The sequence below is a fragment of the Penicillium riverlandense genome (assembly GCF_028828495.1).
Source record: "Penicillium riverlandense strain IBT 135883 chromosome Unknown utg000006l_segment0_segment0, whole genome shotgun sequence".
NCBI classification, from domain to species: Eukaryota; Fungi; Ascomycota; class Eurotiomycetes; order Eurotiales; family Aspergillaceae; genus Penicillium; species Penicillium riverlandense.
In genome coordinates this window covers 1,770,692-1,787,520 of record NW_026643197.1, presented here as the reverse complement: position 1 = coordinate 1,787,520, position 16,829 = coordinate 1,770,692, and the positions used below count along the sequence as shown (strand labels likewise).

At 49.0% G+C, this 16,829-nt stretch overlaps 7 protein-coding genes across 7 annotated transcripts; 2 read left to right on the top strand and 5 right to left on the bottom strand.

The window, feature by feature from the left end:
• Window positions 1–76: 76 nt before the first annotated feature.
• N7474_006963 (putative diacylglycerol O-acyltransferase (DgaT)) lies at window positions 77–1,698 on the bottom strand (the record flags this gene model as incomplete). Its single annotated transcript, XM_057198373.1, has 4 exons — window positions 77–282; window positions 350–1,346; window positions 1,396–1,436; window positions 1,485–1,698. 4 exons carry the CDS (start codon window positions 1,696–1,698, stop codon window positions 77–79), a joined length of 1,458 nt encoding a protein of 485 aa, XP_057051813.1.
• Window positions 1,699–2,038: 340 nt separating this feature from the next.
• On the top strand, window positions 2,039–4,011 carry N7474_006962 (WD40 repeat domain-containing protein; the record flags this gene model as incomplete). The annotated part of the gene is made up of 4 exons (XM_057198372.1): window positions 2,039–2,126; window positions 2,184–2,299; window positions 2,354–2,554; window positions 2,608–4,011. 4 exons carry the CDS (start codon window positions 2,039–2,041, stop codon window positions 4,009–4,011), a joined length of 1,809 nt encoding a protein of 602 aa, XP_057051812.1.
• Window positions 4,012–4,320: 309 nt separating this feature from the next.
• Window positions 4,321–4,847, bottom strand: N7474_006961 (uncharacterized protein; the record flags this gene model as incomplete). The annotated part of the gene is made up of 2 exons (XM_057198371.1): window positions 4,321–4,441; window positions 4,558–4,847. The coding sequence occupies 2 exons, from the start codon at window positions 4,845–4,847 to the stop codon at window positions 4,321–4,323; spliced, it is 411 nt and encodes a 136-aa protein (XP_057051811.1).
• A 2,281-nt stretch (window positions 4,848–7,128) lies between these two features.
• N7474_006960 (uncharacterized protein) lies at window positions 7,129–8,651 on the bottom strand (the record flags this gene model as incomplete). Its single annotated transcript, XM_057198370.1, has 4 exons — window positions 7,129–7,287; window positions 7,346–8,066; window positions 8,126–8,530; window positions 8,602–8,651. 4 exons carry the CDS (start codon window positions 8,649–8,651, stop codon window positions 7,129–7,131), a joined length of 1,335 nt encoding a protein of 444 aa, XP_057051810.1.
• A 2,070-nt stretch (window positions 8,652–10,721) lies between these two features.
• Window positions 10,722–13,791, bottom strand: N7474_006959 (uncharacterized protein; the record flags this gene model as incomplete). The annotated part of the gene is made up of 8 exons (XM_057198369.1): window positions 10,722–11,214; window positions 11,278–11,292; window positions 11,346–11,639; window positions 11,690–11,807; window positions 12,003–12,095; window positions 12,520–12,796; window positions 12,848–13,331; window positions 13,403–13,791. 8 exons carry the CDS (start codon window positions 13,789–13,791, stop codon window positions 10,722–10,724), a joined length of 2,163 nt encoding a protein of 720 aa, XP_057051809.1.
• Window positions 13,792–14,454: 663 nt separating this feature from the next.
• N7474_006958 (SMP-30/gluconolactonase/LRE family protein) lies at window positions 14,455–15,351 on the top strand (the record flags this gene model as incomplete). The annotated part of the gene is made up of 2 exons (XM_057198368.1): window positions 14,455–14,966; window positions 15,045–15,351. The coding sequence occupies 2 exons, from the start codon at window positions 14,455–14,457 to the stop codon at window positions 15,349–15,351; spliced, it is 819 nt and encodes a 272-aa protein (XP_057051808.1).
• Window positions 15,352–15,595: 244 nt separating this feature from the next.
• On the bottom strand, window positions 15,596–16,764 carry N7474_006957 (uncharacterized protein; the record flags this gene model as incomplete). The annotated part of the gene is made up of 4 exons (XM_057198367.1): window positions 15,596–16,161; window positions 16,222–16,454; window positions 16,505–16,581; window positions 16,645–16,764. 4 exons carry the CDS (start codon window positions 16,762–16,764, stop codon window positions 15,596–15,598), a joined length of 996 nt encoding a protein of 331 aa, XP_057051807.1.
• Window positions 16,765–16,829: the final 65 nt, after the last annotated feature.

Below are 16,829 nucleotides of genomic sequence, written 5' to 3'. Positions count from 1 at the left end.
ATGATTGAAATAACCAACCAATTACCAGATCAAATGCTAAATCGTGTATGCAATCGCCAATAGATCCCTCAAAACATCACAGCCGTATCTTGCTCACGCTGCCGTACTTGGCCTGCCACGCGAAGAAATACAACAGCGCCCCGAGTGGCTGGCCCACAAGGCAGAAACTCACCCAGAAAATACAGTTCCCGATCGTCTTGCCCAGCTGATCGCGCTTTTTCTCCAGAGGCGCGGTGAGGGCGATCAGAGGTAGCTGGAACATCATCCCCGCAAATGCGACTCCTGCATGGGCAGACATCAGTATCATTAGCTGCATAGTGGATCACAAGGGGAAAAAGGGAACCCATACCAATGAAATTATGCGTGGGAATGCCCACCAGCATCTCATGCAGAATGGCCGACAGCGCAAACACCATCCCGCTCGCCGCCAGCGGACTCCAGCCCCGGCCGACGAGCGGCGAATAGACATGTCGCTTCATGAAGAGGTATACCGGTCGATTCCACGACCTCCAATACATACCCAGACTCGAACTGTTCCACCAATCTGTATAAAATTCGCGGTCGCCAAACCGCATGACCTCCGCCAGGGCGTTCAGGAGGGCCTGGAACAGGGCAAAGAACCCGGCGAGCCAAATGATCAGCGAAATCGTGGACAGTTTCATCACCCGCTCCAGAATGGAGGCGATGTCCATCACGGCGATTTTATCGATCGAGTTGCGCAGGACGGGGGCCGCGTATTGCGCCGACAGGAGCCAGATGAATACCGAGAGGCCGACGAATTCGGCGAGACGCTTTGCGACAAAGGACCAGCGGATGGACGAGCTGCGCGGGTAGACGGGCTGGTAGACCAGTGTCGGCGCGAGCCAGAAGTAGCTCAGGTTGCCAATGGTGATGTTGCGCGGGTATGGGCAAGACGAGTATATATCCGGCAGACCCGGGTCCGCGGAGGGATTGAGCAGCGCGAGACGCAGGTCCCGATTGGTGAAAGCATAGGAGCAGATCTTCAGCCAGACGATGATGGCGTGCAACTCGCAAATGGTCCCAATGCCGGGGTGGTGGATGTAGAAATAGACCACGAAGCTGGTGACGGCCAGACACAGGGTGGCATTCAATGTATGCAGGAAGGCCGTGTAGGGCCAGGTGGATTGGAACACCTTTTGGTCGTATTCCTTTTCCTCGGCCGTCTTTTTCTGCAGGCCAATGGTCTGTTTGGCGGCTCCGGCGGCGGCCGACTCGATCAGATAGGCCACGAGTAGATGGCACGGCACCAGTGCGAAGAGAATCGAGCCTAAGATCAGGTCTTGTTTGCGATAGTCGTGGCATTTGATGCAGATTAGAACTCCATACTGTGCTGGCTGTCAGCGTGCCCGGAATTTGTGGTTTGCAAGCACTTACCTTCATGAAATTCTCAATGATCAATCGCAGATTCATCGCCACTATTTCGCATCAGCAGAGGTCCATATAGCATGATTCGTACCCCGTACCGAGAACCAGCACCATCAGATTCCGAAACCCCAGAAAACTGGGCGTCACATTCGCCTCGCGACTGAGACTGGAGTGTCTCAGCTGCGAGTGGTACGCAGCTACATGTCGATACTTGCTGCGCCGGGGCTTGGACTGCGATGAGCTCAGTGCAGCGTTTACAATTGTCTCGGCTGCTGTAGACGACGTTGTCTCCGTAGCTTCGGTCTGCGTCATATTGCCTGGGTCTTGCGGAGCTGAGCCGAGCCAAGCTGAGCAGTGGTCAGGTCGTAGCTATCCACCGTGCTAGAATGCCCGCAGAGAATCAAAATCCACGAGCGACACAGGTAAATTGGAGGGATGCAGAATGCCCTTGCATGGCAGGAGGAAGAAAAAGAAGAAGGACCCTGCTATACACACCGATAATAATCAAGGGCTCGACTTCGGCGGGGGAATGAGGATCATAGCGCAACAACAGAGATAAGGCGGAATCAGCACGTGCCCTGCTAGGAGACTTCCGTGATCACCTCTCACCAACTCGAAGTCTCCCAGGTGCACACCCATACCACACACAGGTATGGCCTACTACGACGACCATGGGGACCAGGCCGGGGGCCGGTTCACGAAGAACTATGACAGCGGTCCGATGGGACCCCGGCGACCACGTATGTGATGCTGTGGAGGTTGCGATCCTCAGCGCGCGCTCGACTAACAACAACCAGGACTCGTCACGGATTACGGCTCGTCGATGGTGCAATGGATGCGCACGCGGCGCCCACAGTACAAAGGAGGTCACCGCATGGAGACTGAGCGACCGAGTGCGAGTTTCATGTTGGATGTAGGTGTGCTCGGAGCCTTGACAGTCACAACCGGGCTGATTGATTTTTGCTAGATGCTCCCTCCCATGGCCCGAGTCCATTCCCCTGCCGATAGCATTCCCGTGCGACACCTGCATCAGTCGATTGGAAAATCGAAGAAACCCATTACCGTGGTGCGATGGACGCCCGAAGGGAGACGCTTGTTGACCGGTGGACATACGGGGGAGTTTATGCTCTGGAACGGAACGGCCTTTAACTTTGAGACGGTCATGGATGTGCGTTTTGCCCCATTCTCTTGTTATATTTGCGATGTATTAATTTCTGGCAGGCACACTACGATCAAATCCAAGCGGGTGTCACCTCGATCGCATTCTCTCATAGCCAGGATTGGCTGATTTCTGGCGGCCAAAGAGGCGATATCAAATACTGGCGGCCGAATTTTAACAACGTCGAGACGATTGATGACGCGCACCACGATGCAGTACGTGACCTGGCGTGGTCACCCGGCGATACCAAGTTCCTGTCCGCATCAGACGACACGACCCTCAAGATCTTCGATTTCACCTCTCGAACCTGCGACACCGTGCTGTCTGGACACAACTGGGACGTCAAGTCCTGTGATTGGCATCCGACCAAGGGCCTGTTGGTGTCTGGGTCGAAGGACCACCAGGTCAAGTTCTGGGACCCGCGCACGACGCGGTGTCTGACGACCCTCCACAGCCACAAGAACATCGTCAATACCACGCGCTTCTCCCGGGTGAATAGTAACCTACTTGCGACATCATCGCGAGATCAGACTGCAAGGGTCTTTGATTTACGCATGATGCGGGATATTTGCATTCTACGTGGGCATGAGAAACCGCTCTCGTCATTGACGTGGCATCCGATTCACAGCAACTTGATTTCCACCGGCAGCGAGGACGGATCTTTGCACCATTATCTACTGGATGAACCCAATCTGCCCAGCGGCCAGATGCCCACGGTGGCTCCATACGACAGCCCAGACCCCGCCAACACCCCAGCGCAGGTGATCTACCCAGCGCATCGCATCCAATACGCGCACGCCGCCACGATCTGGTCCTTAGACTGGCACCCGCTGGGCCACATCCTGGCGTCTGGATCAAAAGACAACTTTACTCGATTCTGGTCTCGCGCCCGTCCGGGCGAGACAAGCTACCTGAAAGACCGCTTCCACATCGGCGAAGAGGCCGCCGAGGCCCAGGGGACATGGAGTCGCGGCTTTGGCCGGAAACAAATGCGCGAGGAAGAGGAACAAGAAATGCAGGACGAAGCGGACAGCTTGGTCGACCAGCGACGGCCCGGCGCGCCTTCTCTGCCGGGTATCCAAAGCGCTCCTCAACCAGATGTACCGGGACTTTTGCCGGGTATTGGCGCTGCGCAGCCTCCACCGCCTCCCCAACTGCCAGGCATGCCTGGCGCCATCCCGGGCATGGATCCGGGTCGCTTGGCTGCTCTGCTATCTGCCCAACAACCCCCGCAGATGCATAGCAATACTCCGCCACAGGGGATACCGGGGTTCCCAATGATGCCGGGAATGGGAGGTCCACCACCACCGGGTGCTCCGCCTATGAATGTCGACATGGCACAGCTGCAGAAACAGCTACTTGCGCAGGGCTTTCCGATACCGCAAATGCCTGGACCTCCTGGTGCATTTGGTGCCGGGCTACCTGGTTTGCATGGAAGCGGGACACCAGACGGCAACAGAAGATAATTTGCTGCAAAATAGGCGTACGGACACAACATTGGGATGGCTGTTCGGGCTCTGCGATTATCCGGATGTATAATAGGAAGGCGTTTGAATGTTCCATAAGCATTATACTCGTGAATGCGACTCTTCTTTTTTGGCCGCCTTCGTTTCTGAGTAAGGTGTAGCTCAGGACCATAACCGTTTGGGCTGAGCAAGGCAGGGCACGCTGCCTTTGTTTGTCCTTTCTGTGTAGAACGTATTCCGTACAATCTTCAGCGTAGGCGGAGGAGATGGTCACCACAAATGCGACCCGGAGCAAAAGAGTCCACTTCCTCAAAGACCACCTTGCATCGGGAAGCTGGTCAAGATGAGTACCATGACATTGACAGCGCCCCAAACCATGGGCAACCAGGTCGACATTCTAAAGTTTCCCGCTTCATAAACGGCACCAATACTACTCCATCAATTTCGAATTAGCACATCCATCTTCCAGTGTCCTCTTGCACGGTATCTCCTTTGCCCTTGTAGAAGACAAAGAAACTGAAGACGAAAATGAAACGAGATACTCACATAAGTCCGACAATACTCCCCGCCAACAATCCCTCCAAGCCGGCAACGATACTATAAACGAAGGGAACGATCCAGATAACGCTCCAATTGCGACGATGCACCAGCACCGCACACCCGGCGACGGAGAGGTGTGTGGCGGCGTAGAAGATCAGAGTCCAGTAGAGCGTGAAGCGCCAGATGTCTTCCGTGTAGTAGAGATAGTATGCGCGGTGGAAATGGGATGGGAGTGGGTAGTAGAGCGAGGGGAAGGTCGGGGTTTCGTAGTTGATCGGAACGCGGTTGTCGGCCATGTCATAGGTGTTGTTGTTCCTTGTTGGTACTGCCGAGGGTGTCTCGGGCAGCTGGTGGGAGGGGTCAGATCATGGCTTGAGCGTGGGTATGAATGGACATGTGTGTAAGTGAATTATGTTATTGTTGTTGTTGAGCTCTGGTGCAGGAGCTGCGCAGGTGAGCCGTGCGCCTGTTTGCAGTGTTTGCTCAGCGGGCTTGTACTAATAGGCCTGATCAGGCGGCAGAAGTGTAGATCAAGAAGTATGTTAGCCGTCGGTCAGACCTTCCTCTTTCTCCTTTCCTTTTTTATCGCCAACCTGGCACAGAGGTAAATCTTCGTCAGGCATAAAATAACATGGAAGGATGAGAAACATATGTATGTTCTATCTGCGCGTCTTGCTGCCGTTCCGGTACTAATCCACCCAGTATTTTCTGATCTTATTGGCCTGCTTGACAGCCACGATACGTCCCCCTAGGGCGCCATTGCTGTTAAATACTAAGACCGCATAGAGCTATTGACGTTATTGGCTATATTGGCGGAATTCCATTAAACGATTGCTGATTGATGATAAAAATTGTCTGCACTTGAGTTTACCGATACGATATTGGCCAAAGTCTAGCCATATCGTCAAATCGGCGATATTTTGTTATTTCACCGGGGGGGGGGGGGGGGGTGCGCGCGGACGAGTTTTAAATAGTATTCTCTATTCCGCACGTGTGCCAATGGTTGAATGGTACTACTTGCTAGCTCAAGTTGCGACGTTGGAAATATCCACGAACTCCGTAGGCCATGAAAGAAAAGGATGGCATAATCAAGCCACTATTTAGGTGCATAACGTACAACTAGACTGTGACAATATCTTGCAATGCGCTCAGATATATCAGCTTTTAGAAATGAAAAGAAAACAGACCTGACCCGGAAGAAGGCGCGTTGTAGGGCAACTCTACCGCGCTTGGCCACTGCTACTTACACCCATCACGAGTAAACGTTAGCATTCCTATGGCGTCGCCCTTCAAAGAATCCCTACGGATACCTGAGACGTCGGGCGCTGTGCTAAACAGCCTCTTAAATGCAACTTCACATACAGAGAATCGCCAGGTAATACCTACCTGCTGTGGCCATCTGCAGATGCTGCTTCTTGTGTATCCGCCGCCAATTACTGAGCCAAGCTTGACCTGTAGTATCTACGACAATTACTGGGGAAGTTTCGAATTACCTTTCAATTTTCGAAACTCGAGATTTGTCTCGCTCCTGTAGCTTCTTCAGCATTCGCGATTCTACATCACCAAACTCCGTGGAAGACTGTTGCAGTATAGTACCATCATGCTCCGGATTCTATCACCGTACCTCTGAGAGAGATTAGCGCAGATAGTATTTGAAGTACGGTTACTGCATTGCTATCTTGCAATTCCCACGAGATCAATTCGTCTTTGGCTCTGGGATCCAAGACAAGAGATGTGCAACAGGTGTCGCAGTCGTCTAATAGTATTTTTTTTTTGATACTTCTTCATGCCTTATTTCACTACAGTTACAATTTCTTGACCCAGAATTGCCCGACAGAACAGAACTGACCCAATCACGAGTTGATTTTTGCTGGGAGCCCAAATGATGTCGGTGTTGTCGAACCGTTTGGTAGGTCGTTTCTGCCAATACAACAATCTCAATGTCGTCAGCCTTCAGCGTTACGTTGCGTCGGGCCTTCCGGAGAAGAACATTCTTCAATCAATTTCTCTTTCAATATCAACTGCGATCAGCACTCGGAGTCAAACCCTTGTTTTCTTCCGTACCTTTTGCCACAGCTCGGCCGCTGATAGTAATTAACCACTCTATCACGTGGTGGAGACAGGTTAGCGAGTCCTGATCGTAAAATCTCCCTTTTCAATCGGATAGCTGGAGCAGTCTGAGAGTATCTGAGTGCAGTTGGTCTGTCGACTGGTGGCCCAGGACCCATATAATCAAGAGATAAATGTATTGGTTTACAATCCCAAGAATCAGAATACATTCACAATTCTAAGAATTTCATGAGGATGAAGGCAATTCGAAGCATCAACTAAGTATTGACCATGAATTCCTTGGAGTAAAAGAAAACAGATATTTGAATAGCTAAATAAGCACTTTATCAATCTGATATAGGAATTTCGTGCGTGTTCATGGAGATGATGGGCTGCCCATGGGATGGACTGTGCAGGCCTTGACCGAATAATCAAAGTTGACAATCTTCAACGAGAGAGTCGGCCCTCGTTTTCCGTTCGGAAACAGGATACCGGACTCGTCCAACATATTCTTTCTTTCTTTTCTCTTCAATCATCGATTTGTGGGTAATCCCAATTGTCTGCATATGCTGACTGTTGCACACCAGTTGCTAGGTTTCGATAGGGGAATGGCGTATTTTTTCCGGTTTGGGGATCTGCGAAATCCTGGTTAAAGCAGACCAGGCTGATGATGTATCGGAGCCATGCCTAGCGACTTGGTCAGCGCATGCCTATGTGAGGGTCAAGATAGAGAAAATTAACTCACAGAGTCATTAAAATCGCCTTGTGAGTAGCCATTGGGCGGTTTCGGCCAGTCATCTGTCGCATACGCGGAATCCAGAGAACAAACAGGAAGGTTAAACATGAGAGGTTTCGCAGGCTTGGCAGAGTATCCGCCAGTGCCACTCAGGAAAGGAAGGGTTTCGGCAATAGTCCAGTTCTTTAAGTAACCACCTGCAAACTGCGAAGCAAGTGCGGCCTGCGCCACATCGAGGGGGTCAAGATCCCAGTGCCCAAGTTTGTCATATCCAGGAACATAATCATAGGCGTCCCACTCGGTTGATATGGCAGTATTCTTAATGAACCAGTAGCACTTGCCGAGACTGTCGCAGGTTCGATTTTTCACGTCAGGCTCGAGCACAAGGTCGCTAGGCACCTTTCCGTTGATGCGTTGGGAGTCCATAACGATATAGACTTGCTCCTTTTCCCATATCCATGAGATTGCACCGCTAACCAAAGAAGCTTTTATATCTGCTGAAAAATCTTTATGGTCCGCTTCATGGTACTGTTTAGCATAATCGCCACCCTTGAGAACGTAGGGTCCACTAGTAACAGAGTCGCTGTATGAACCTTCGAATGAGCTTTCGTTTACTGGCTCTGCTAGAATAGCATTGCCATAGTTGGCAATTTGCTGACAAAGTGCATCCTTTATATTCACAAACTTTTCTTTGAGGAATGCGCTCCGGCTGGTTTTCATCACAGCAATGCTAGAAGCTGAGTTAACCTTTGTGCTTTTCTTAGAAATACGATATAGGATCAGACGAACTTCGGTGTCGATTTTGCCATTGATAAGACAACGCCATTAATGGCACCAATGCCACCACCAATCTCACCCGCTACAGCAGCGACTTCAGGTAGATCAAACCCTCCAAAGGCGGCCGAAATCCCTCCAAGTACAGCGGCTGCAATAATCAATCCTTCACCCAGTGGACTTATCCCAGGCTCTGGTGTACTATGGTGACTGAAATCTTGGACTAATTGGTCAGTGTAGCCGAGTATAACGGTATTAATCGTGTCGCCGACACTTAGCTGGAGTGTTTTTATCCATTGCTGGAAATTAGAAGTTGCCCACAGGACGAATGAATAAAAGGCGTTCCAGTCGCCTGGAACTGGGGGTCTTTGCCCGCTAGTGCATATGCCACCATCAGGGTAACCGAGGGTGCATCGATCACTATAGGTTGAAGGCTAGTCAGAATCCATCACTACTTAGGTAGGTGACGACAGCATAAGCTAGAAACGTACAAGTCGCAATGTTGTGTACCATAACCAGGTATTCGGTTCATAATACCCATGGGGAATGCTAAGGAAGTTGGAGGCGTGGGTATGGGCTCTCCGGGAGGCACAGGCTCCGGGACATTGTTTCCCGGCCAGATGGAATCAGCTCTTATTTATCGATGGCATTAGCAAGGACCCCTGGCATATCTTAACTTAAGATCTCCTCACATTGTGTCCAACCAATAATCCATATTGAGCTCTTTCCAGACCTTTTGTGTTTTCGGTCCGTTGCAGGTTTTGGCAAAGTCTGGCGCAGATGGCAAAATTGTCGCATTCCTTTTGACATTGTTCCTACCGACTGGAAATGGAACAGCATTCACAGAAGAAAGAACTACTGTGGTTTATTTAGTGAGGAATCCTGTCACTAGAGGTATTAAACCTACCTAAAAAGATCCATGCCAGAGGGGTAAGGACGCGCATCATAGGAAAATAGCAGGACGACCAGTCCTGCGGGAGAAGGTACAGTTTCTTGATACCAGAAATGCAAAAAGAAGAAGATTTGACTCTCACACCAGCTTAGGTTTAGGAGAAACAAATCTGATAGACTATGCTTTGATCGAGTATGCTTTGATCGTATGAGCTGGATGAAGAGGAGACCTTATTCCTTGTTATATCACTGAGCGGTCTTTCAAATTTGCCTGTTGTCACGATTAGCCCCCAATTTACAGATCCGGGGCCGAATGCTTGTGATCGTGTGACACTAGTATTAGCCCTAAGGCATGTGTTAACTAGTGGAACTCGTCTAATAGATTCCTAGGTCGCACCGACAAGCGACTATCACTAGCTGATTTCAGTCTGTCCTAATCTTTGACCTCCCCGAAAAGAGGGCGCAAAGCTTAGTGTAACGTCGCATAAATATTTAAAACAAACCATGGCCCCCATAAACAGCGGGATGATGTCGATCGGTATCTATATGACATAAAATTAGGGCCTTTAGCGGATTATGATATAATAATAACAATGCTTATGGGTCAGGGGCGTCGTCTAGATTAGGAACGTGATTTCACCTACCGTGCTAAGTCATTATAGGATGGCTCCTTCAGACGCACGACACTCGATGTACATACCGCATTTACACATAGTAAATTACAGCCATCAATAGGCTTCGGGCATGGCCCTCACCTGAGTCCAACTTCTGCGCCTTCAATCTGACCCTCAGGAGTCCGTTGAGAGTCACAGCAGCATATGAATATAGGATTGAAATCTTCTCAACACTAAACCGGGGAATAGAGTATTTTCAACACAGACACCGGTTTTGTTTCGACGTCACGGATCCTACGTTTGCGAATAAAATACTTTAAAGAAATCGCAAATGTGCCTCATGCGACGGTTCAGAGATGTAAACCAGTCTTTTTTTTCTAATCAAGCGTTCTAACCTTCTACATTAATGAGCTTCGCTATCTTTCTATGATCTTCCATGTTCAAGCAGACATGACATATGCAACCAGTATTGTTAGTTTCTTGGACCAGAACCTTTCGTAAAAAAAAGCCTAATACGGCGCCTAGAGAAAAGAGCAACGCTTCTCCCCCAAGAAGATGAATGATCTGAGAGGACAAGTTATTTTTGTTGATAGAGTAGCTTTCGAATTTAGTTATGCCCGACCCCGAGTCGCAGTTGGCGGGCCTCCCCTTGTAGTAAATCTCATCGTAATGAAAATTCTATCCACCTCCGGGTTTAGAATCGATGCTACTACAACTGCTTATTTCGTCTGTCTATATCTGGAACTTTAGCTTCGGTTAACGATACCTTTTCACTGAAAAGTCGAAGAAACACGTCCAACAAGTACATGAGCTATGGCCTCTGCTCTAAATCTTTAAACAGGTCTTTCCGGGGCCATCATGCTTCCACTATTTGTACAAGGAATCAGGTCTCTAGATGGAAAACAGGATAAACTATTCTTTTCACTTGTGATCTGGTTTATTAAGTTCTGCCCTTATAGAGAATGGGCACTGGATACGACTTCTCTATTCAACTAGTGATATTATGCGATGGACATTACAAAGTCGGGTATAAATTGTGCTGTAAGGTACTCTTAGGATAACTGTTCAGTGATAGGGTATACATAACCGGCGACTGGTTTTCGCTTCTAGTATATCAGAGTAAGAATGGCAGCCACCAAGCCTGCTACGACAGAAATGACGGTCTTTGACTGAGCGCAACGGGACGCACTGCTAGTCGTAATGTTTTGGTATGCCCAGTAGCCCTGATCGTAGCCCACAGTTCGCGTCCAAGCCGGCCTCTCGCCGTCCGTGTTCAACAAGTCCGAGTGCCACGAGTCTATCACTCCACTCATGGTTATTTTCACGTTACCCTCTCCTTGGATAACGCCGTCTTGCACCCCTGCCCTCACACCAACATAACTAGCAGTGAGAGCCTTGCTATCAAATTGAACGTCGAGAGTGTCCTGGGGTAAGGAGCCAGGCCAAACAGACCAGGAACGGTCTTTATCGCCTTTGCATGCAGGCATGCTCACATTTCTGATGGGGGTCCAATTAGCCCCTATCGCCGTCTTTCGGCTAGTTGAGGCATTATAGGTGGATATGTTCGACTTCGATACTCCCAACTTAAATACTTCCACCCTGGTGAATCGCATTATCAGTAGTCGTCCATGTTGAGGTCTTCTGACTTGGAAGAACACTCACACGGTATCTCCCAGGCTAAAACTATATCAGTATATATTATCATGAGGCAATTTTGGGTTGGCACTCACTCAATAGATGCCAAGCTCCCAAGGATTGTTCCAGACTTGTCGGAATCTGAGTACGTCCAGCTAGGCCTACCAGAGTCTGCCCATGAGGTAAAGTTGAAATCCAGAGGCCAGAGGCCCCAGACCATATTGACCTCTACCGATGATGGTTGGTTACTTGGTTCTATGACAGCAAAAATGCTGTTGAAATGCCGGATGACCGTCGTAGAGCTGTTATAATTGCTGCAAGGCGTGTTCCACCGATCTAGGTTGGGAGAAGGGACAGTCAATTCAAGCTGGGCAGTTCCATTGTAGTACCTATCTCATCAATGTCGGACGCACGAACAGACAAGAGAGGGTATACTAACGATCCCGCCCATTTATAAATCTCACCCATCGAATCGCTTTTGATGACATCCTTTGGACGGAAATAAGAGGCGTTGCTCTGAGCCAATGCAGGCTCGAGAACAATACTCCATAAAAAGACTGAAATAAAACGTGAGTGCTGCATGTTGAGACGGGGAGGGGTATTGGAAATGCATATATTCATATCCAGGGCGGTCGACCATCAGCGACCCTTATATGCGCCAAACGCGTCACGGTACACGATTTACAGCGAGCCGCCCGTGCGGGGTTTACTAGAGGGGAATAGGCAGGATATTCCTTGCGAAACATACATACTCTTGGGAAATGGGGCCATAACAGGGATCTGCGTAGATGGACCTGCAAATGTCTGTGCGATGACGTACTTTTCGAGCGGGCATTTGGGTGGCTCTAGGGAACCCGAAATGTTCCTATTCTTCTCAGCACCTTAATGCAGGCTCTTTATTTCCCCTGTTCATCTACGTGGGTCGTTCACCATACTGAGGCAATCTCTTCGGTGACATTAAATATGACATGCCCCAAAATGCGGTGAGTGCCCCATATATGTGGTATTGGGCGTAGCACGCGAGGCCAAATATCCAATGAAGGACGAAAGGATTGTTGAATTACAACTAGTTAGGCAGTTTCAATGCCTGGCTACTCGGAATACTTAATTAGATACTCCGACATATAAAGAGTGGGAAGGGACTGTCCCAGCCTGATCAGCTCGAAACAGAAAGCTTGAATTCCGATCTAAATCGTTTGCTACTGGTTTATTCATCCCAGATCAAACAATTTGGCTCGCCCTTGATCGTAATGTTTGCGAGGATCTCACCGAAGTGGCCCGTTGAAATGTCTCTTTCGAATACAACCACCCGGCGGTTTGATTGTAAAGCCACAGCAACACGGTCTCCAGCTTTGTTGAATATAAAGTTTCGTGGGAATGCACCACCGGATGGAACCTTCTGATCAGGCACCACACTTCCGTTATCCAGCGGTTTGAATCCAACTAGATTATCCCAGTACTCTTCAACGGAGCTAGTGAACTCCAAAGAAGGATGATAAGTTGGCGTGCTGTTACGGTTTGAGACCATCACAAAATGGTTATCAGGCTGGTATGTTTGTTAGTGTATAAGATTGATATGGAGGCTCTTGAAACTGACTGAGACATGGATCTCAGCTGGTCCATTTTCAGGCGGAATAGCGGCACCGCCGTAAGTATTTGTCACATCAATTTGCTCGAATTTTATCCCACCATTTGGCGGGTAGTGCACTCGATATGAGGTAAAGGCGCTCGTGATTTCTGCTATGAGAAAGTAGTAGACCTCTGAGACGTCGGTTGCATTTGCCAGTCCGTATGGAGACCAAAACACGCCATGGCGAGGGCCTGAGCCAGGAAGTGTAGGCGATGAAGTTAGTTCAGTCACATAGCCTGTATGTCTATCAATCTCAAAGACCTGGATCTCATCTAAACCAAACGCATTGAGAACTAGATATTGCCCGGTTGGATCTAGAAGCACCTGATGCTGGTGCGGCGCGGTCTGACGACGGCCGGGACCAGGCTTCTTTTGGTAGAAGAAAATTTCCTGCAGCGGAGTCTCGACTCCTTGATCTGTAATGTTCCAGAGAGTCAAAGCACTTCCATTGCTGTTGACATGTTAGTCCGTCATGATGATTGAATTTAGGGGAGTGCTATAAAGGATGAAAGAGTCACTCACTAGTGAGAAATAGCCAAAACTTTTGATAATACAGTGTCATAGATGATTGCACATGATGGGCCAGAAGGTATAGATCTTCGCTCCATCATGGTAAGCTTCCCACCCGTGGAGACCTCGTATGAGCTTACGGAGCCATTGTTCCGGAGGATACCTTCATCGAGACAGTAAAGAACACGATGTATTTCATCAAAAGCCAACCATGCAGGGCTAGGTGCACATCCGGTATTTGAGTCTGTTATTTTCAAGAATGCTTGATCATCGTCCTCTGTAAAACTAAGACTCAGCACCTCACCACCATAGGAGGAGACAAACAGGTTCGACTTCTTGCTGCTGCTTGCATTGCTTGCTGCGCAAACAAGGAGGAGGAGGATCCACGGGTAAGATAGCATGGTGAAGCAGAACGATGTTAATTTTTGATTTTGTCTTTCCTGTACTATTTTGCTGCATATATATATGTGCGCGTCTCTATACCACGTGCAATCACAAAGATCGCCGAATGCGGGGAATACCCCGCGGGCTGCCTCTCGGCGGAATAGGTGCATGAGGTCTATATCTCGGCTGTAAGAGAGGACAGCGATTGGTTTTTCCCCAGTATTTAGCTTGATCCTGATGGGCACTGATGAGTCGGACTAATGGCCGGTCTCGGGAAATAAGATACCCCGACGTAGCCGTCCAGTTTCGGGGTGCTCGACCCTGCAATAGCCGGTCCGAGGACCTACATTTCCACCACTGGTGGACTTCCGCATAAATATGTGCGTCATAGAGGATGGTACCGGCGGTTTTCGAGATTAACTAGTCTTGTGGCCCAAAGGCTGTAGAAATTGCCCCTTCTGCTAACACTGCATGAGATCGGAAACAAATCAACTTGTCTCTATGCGAGTCCTTTAGTCAATATGAGCTTCAGACAGTGCAATCCAGGTTTCAATAGCATTACAGGACCAAAACCGACACTCCAATTATGCCTCAAAAACACCGCCTATCCTTTCGCTCACGAGGCGGGAGTGTACATTCCGTCCAAGGAGCAGCTCTTCATTACAAGTAACCGCATCCATATGGACGACGGTACGCAAAAGATTCAAATATCAAAAATATCGTTGAACGAGAGTGGGGGCTTTGTACAGGAAGAAATCACACCGGATATCCCAATGGCGAATGGCGGAGTGAATTACAAAGATGGAATTCTGTTCTGCAGCCAGGGAACGCATGACCGACTTTCAAGCTTGATTTTGATGGAGCTCAATGCCCCTTACAAGTGTGTTACAATTGTGGACAGCTTCTATGGACGTCAGTTTAATTCCATCAACGATGTTGTTGTCCACAGCGATGGTTCAATCTGGTTTACGGACCCAATTTATGGCTATGAGCAGCAGTTTCGACCAGCACCCCAACTTCCAAACCAGGTGTATCGATATGAACCAGAAACTCAGTCAATCCGAGTCATGGCTGATGGATTTGGAAGACCAAATGGAATTTCTTTCTCTCCAGATGAGCGAATCGTCTACATCACGGACACAGATCATGCACATGGCGATGGGACTATAGATCTTAGCCGTGCATCCACCATGTAAGTTTCTCCTCAGATGCCTTCTTAGACGATGTCCCTCGTGCAGAATGTGTTTTTTTGACGTCGGACTATTGACAGCTACGCCTTTGACGTTATCTTCTATGACAAACAACCATTCCTCACGAATCGTCGGGTTTTTGCGATGGCGGATACTGGTATTCCTGACGGTATCAAGTGCGACATTCGAGGAAATGTATATAGTGGGTGCGGCGATGGTATCAATGTTTGGTCTCCGGGAGGTCTGCTCCTTGGGAAAGTTATCATACCAGGCGGCGTTAGCAATTTTTGTTTCGAGAAGCCGGGCCAGATTTTGGCCATGAATGAGGAACAGTTGTGGCGGGTGAATCTTGCTGCTACTTGTCGTGGATCACTTCTCAAGCTTTAAATAGGACCTTAGACACAAGGACTGAATGTATTGTGCACGTATTAACTCAGGAAAGTAGCCAGGTAGATCAATCTTAAATATATTGGTAGCTAGCTACCAAAAGTATGTGCTCGATGAGACGTTTGCTACCTTCACATCCACGACAACCTTATTAACCTTTCCCCTTCAAGGGTATATCACAGCTACGCTGGAGGACGTAAATAGTATGATCCTTCATTTTCATATTTCCGTCTTTTAGAAGAGTTCAGAAGATGGCCATGGCGTTGGTCGTGCTTGCTGCGCCACCACGCAGAGCCAGTGGGCTCGATGCCAAAAAGAACGAATACCGCCCATTGGAGCGACAAGCCTTAGCAAGGGATTCTGTGTTCCATAGTTCTCCAATGGGGCACCCCAGAGCCCCCAAGAGATGTTCATGCAACCAACCAAAGCCCTCACTTGGAGGTGGGGTGGATTCGAATGCGGGCTGGTCTCCTGCGACAGCAGCAATCTGGTTTTGCCAAAGCCAAGCCACAAATTCGGGTTCCTGCGCAAGCCCAATGAATCGGTGCTTACCCGGCTCGTTTTCAACGCATAGATTGTGATGTCTTGCCTTTGGTTCCGTGGCCTGGTACCACTCTAGCCATCCTGTGCGGAAGACGAGGATATCACCCGGGTGGACTGTCGTCCCTTGGGACTCGAGGATCTGCTTCACATCCCCCAGAGTTATTTTCGTCCCGCCGTTAACGTCTAATGATTTTCCAGCATTGGTCGCCCAGTGACAGTAATCAACGAGAACCCCACGTCCTGCAATTCCACCATTTTCAAGCCATTCTATTCCAAAAGAGCCGTTAAAAAAAGCTTTTAGCCTTGGAGTTTAAGATCGTTACCTACTGTGGATTCCAAGTACATCACTTGTTTTGAAGTCTGAAGCCCGGTAGCCGTTATAGAACAAATTGGCAGATCGAATTGCAAAATGGCGAAGTCCATCCCACTGACTGGATGCTTGAGTGTTGAACGTGATGTTATCTTCATAACAGAATGGTGCCACTTTTTTCAGATCGTGAACTGGTTCAGGACGACCGCCGAACGCGGAAGTATCCTTGCCAAGGAAATCAATAGGAAGCCTTTGCAAAATATTAGCAAGACTGTTAAAACAATCATGCGGAGCACTGACTCGAGGCAGACTGATTCGCCGGTTAAGAGTTCCTCGCGCGCAGCCTTCGCCTTTCTCTCCTGACTTAGGAAGTTGAGCTGAAGATGTCAGGGAGCGTGTTCACGGACGAGAGGCCTTATCATTAATTGTAACAAACTCACAGTCCCTAGTTGATCCTTTTGCACGTTTCCTGCAAGGGAGTTGAAATATTCCCATGAGCAGTGAAATCCTGGAACGAGTTCAGGGAGATCTTCCCACTTGGGAAACGAATGTCGCTGCATATTCGAGTGGCATACACACTGTTTTTTTCCTTCTGGTTTTCAACAAAGCCTCTCTTGAGAAATAG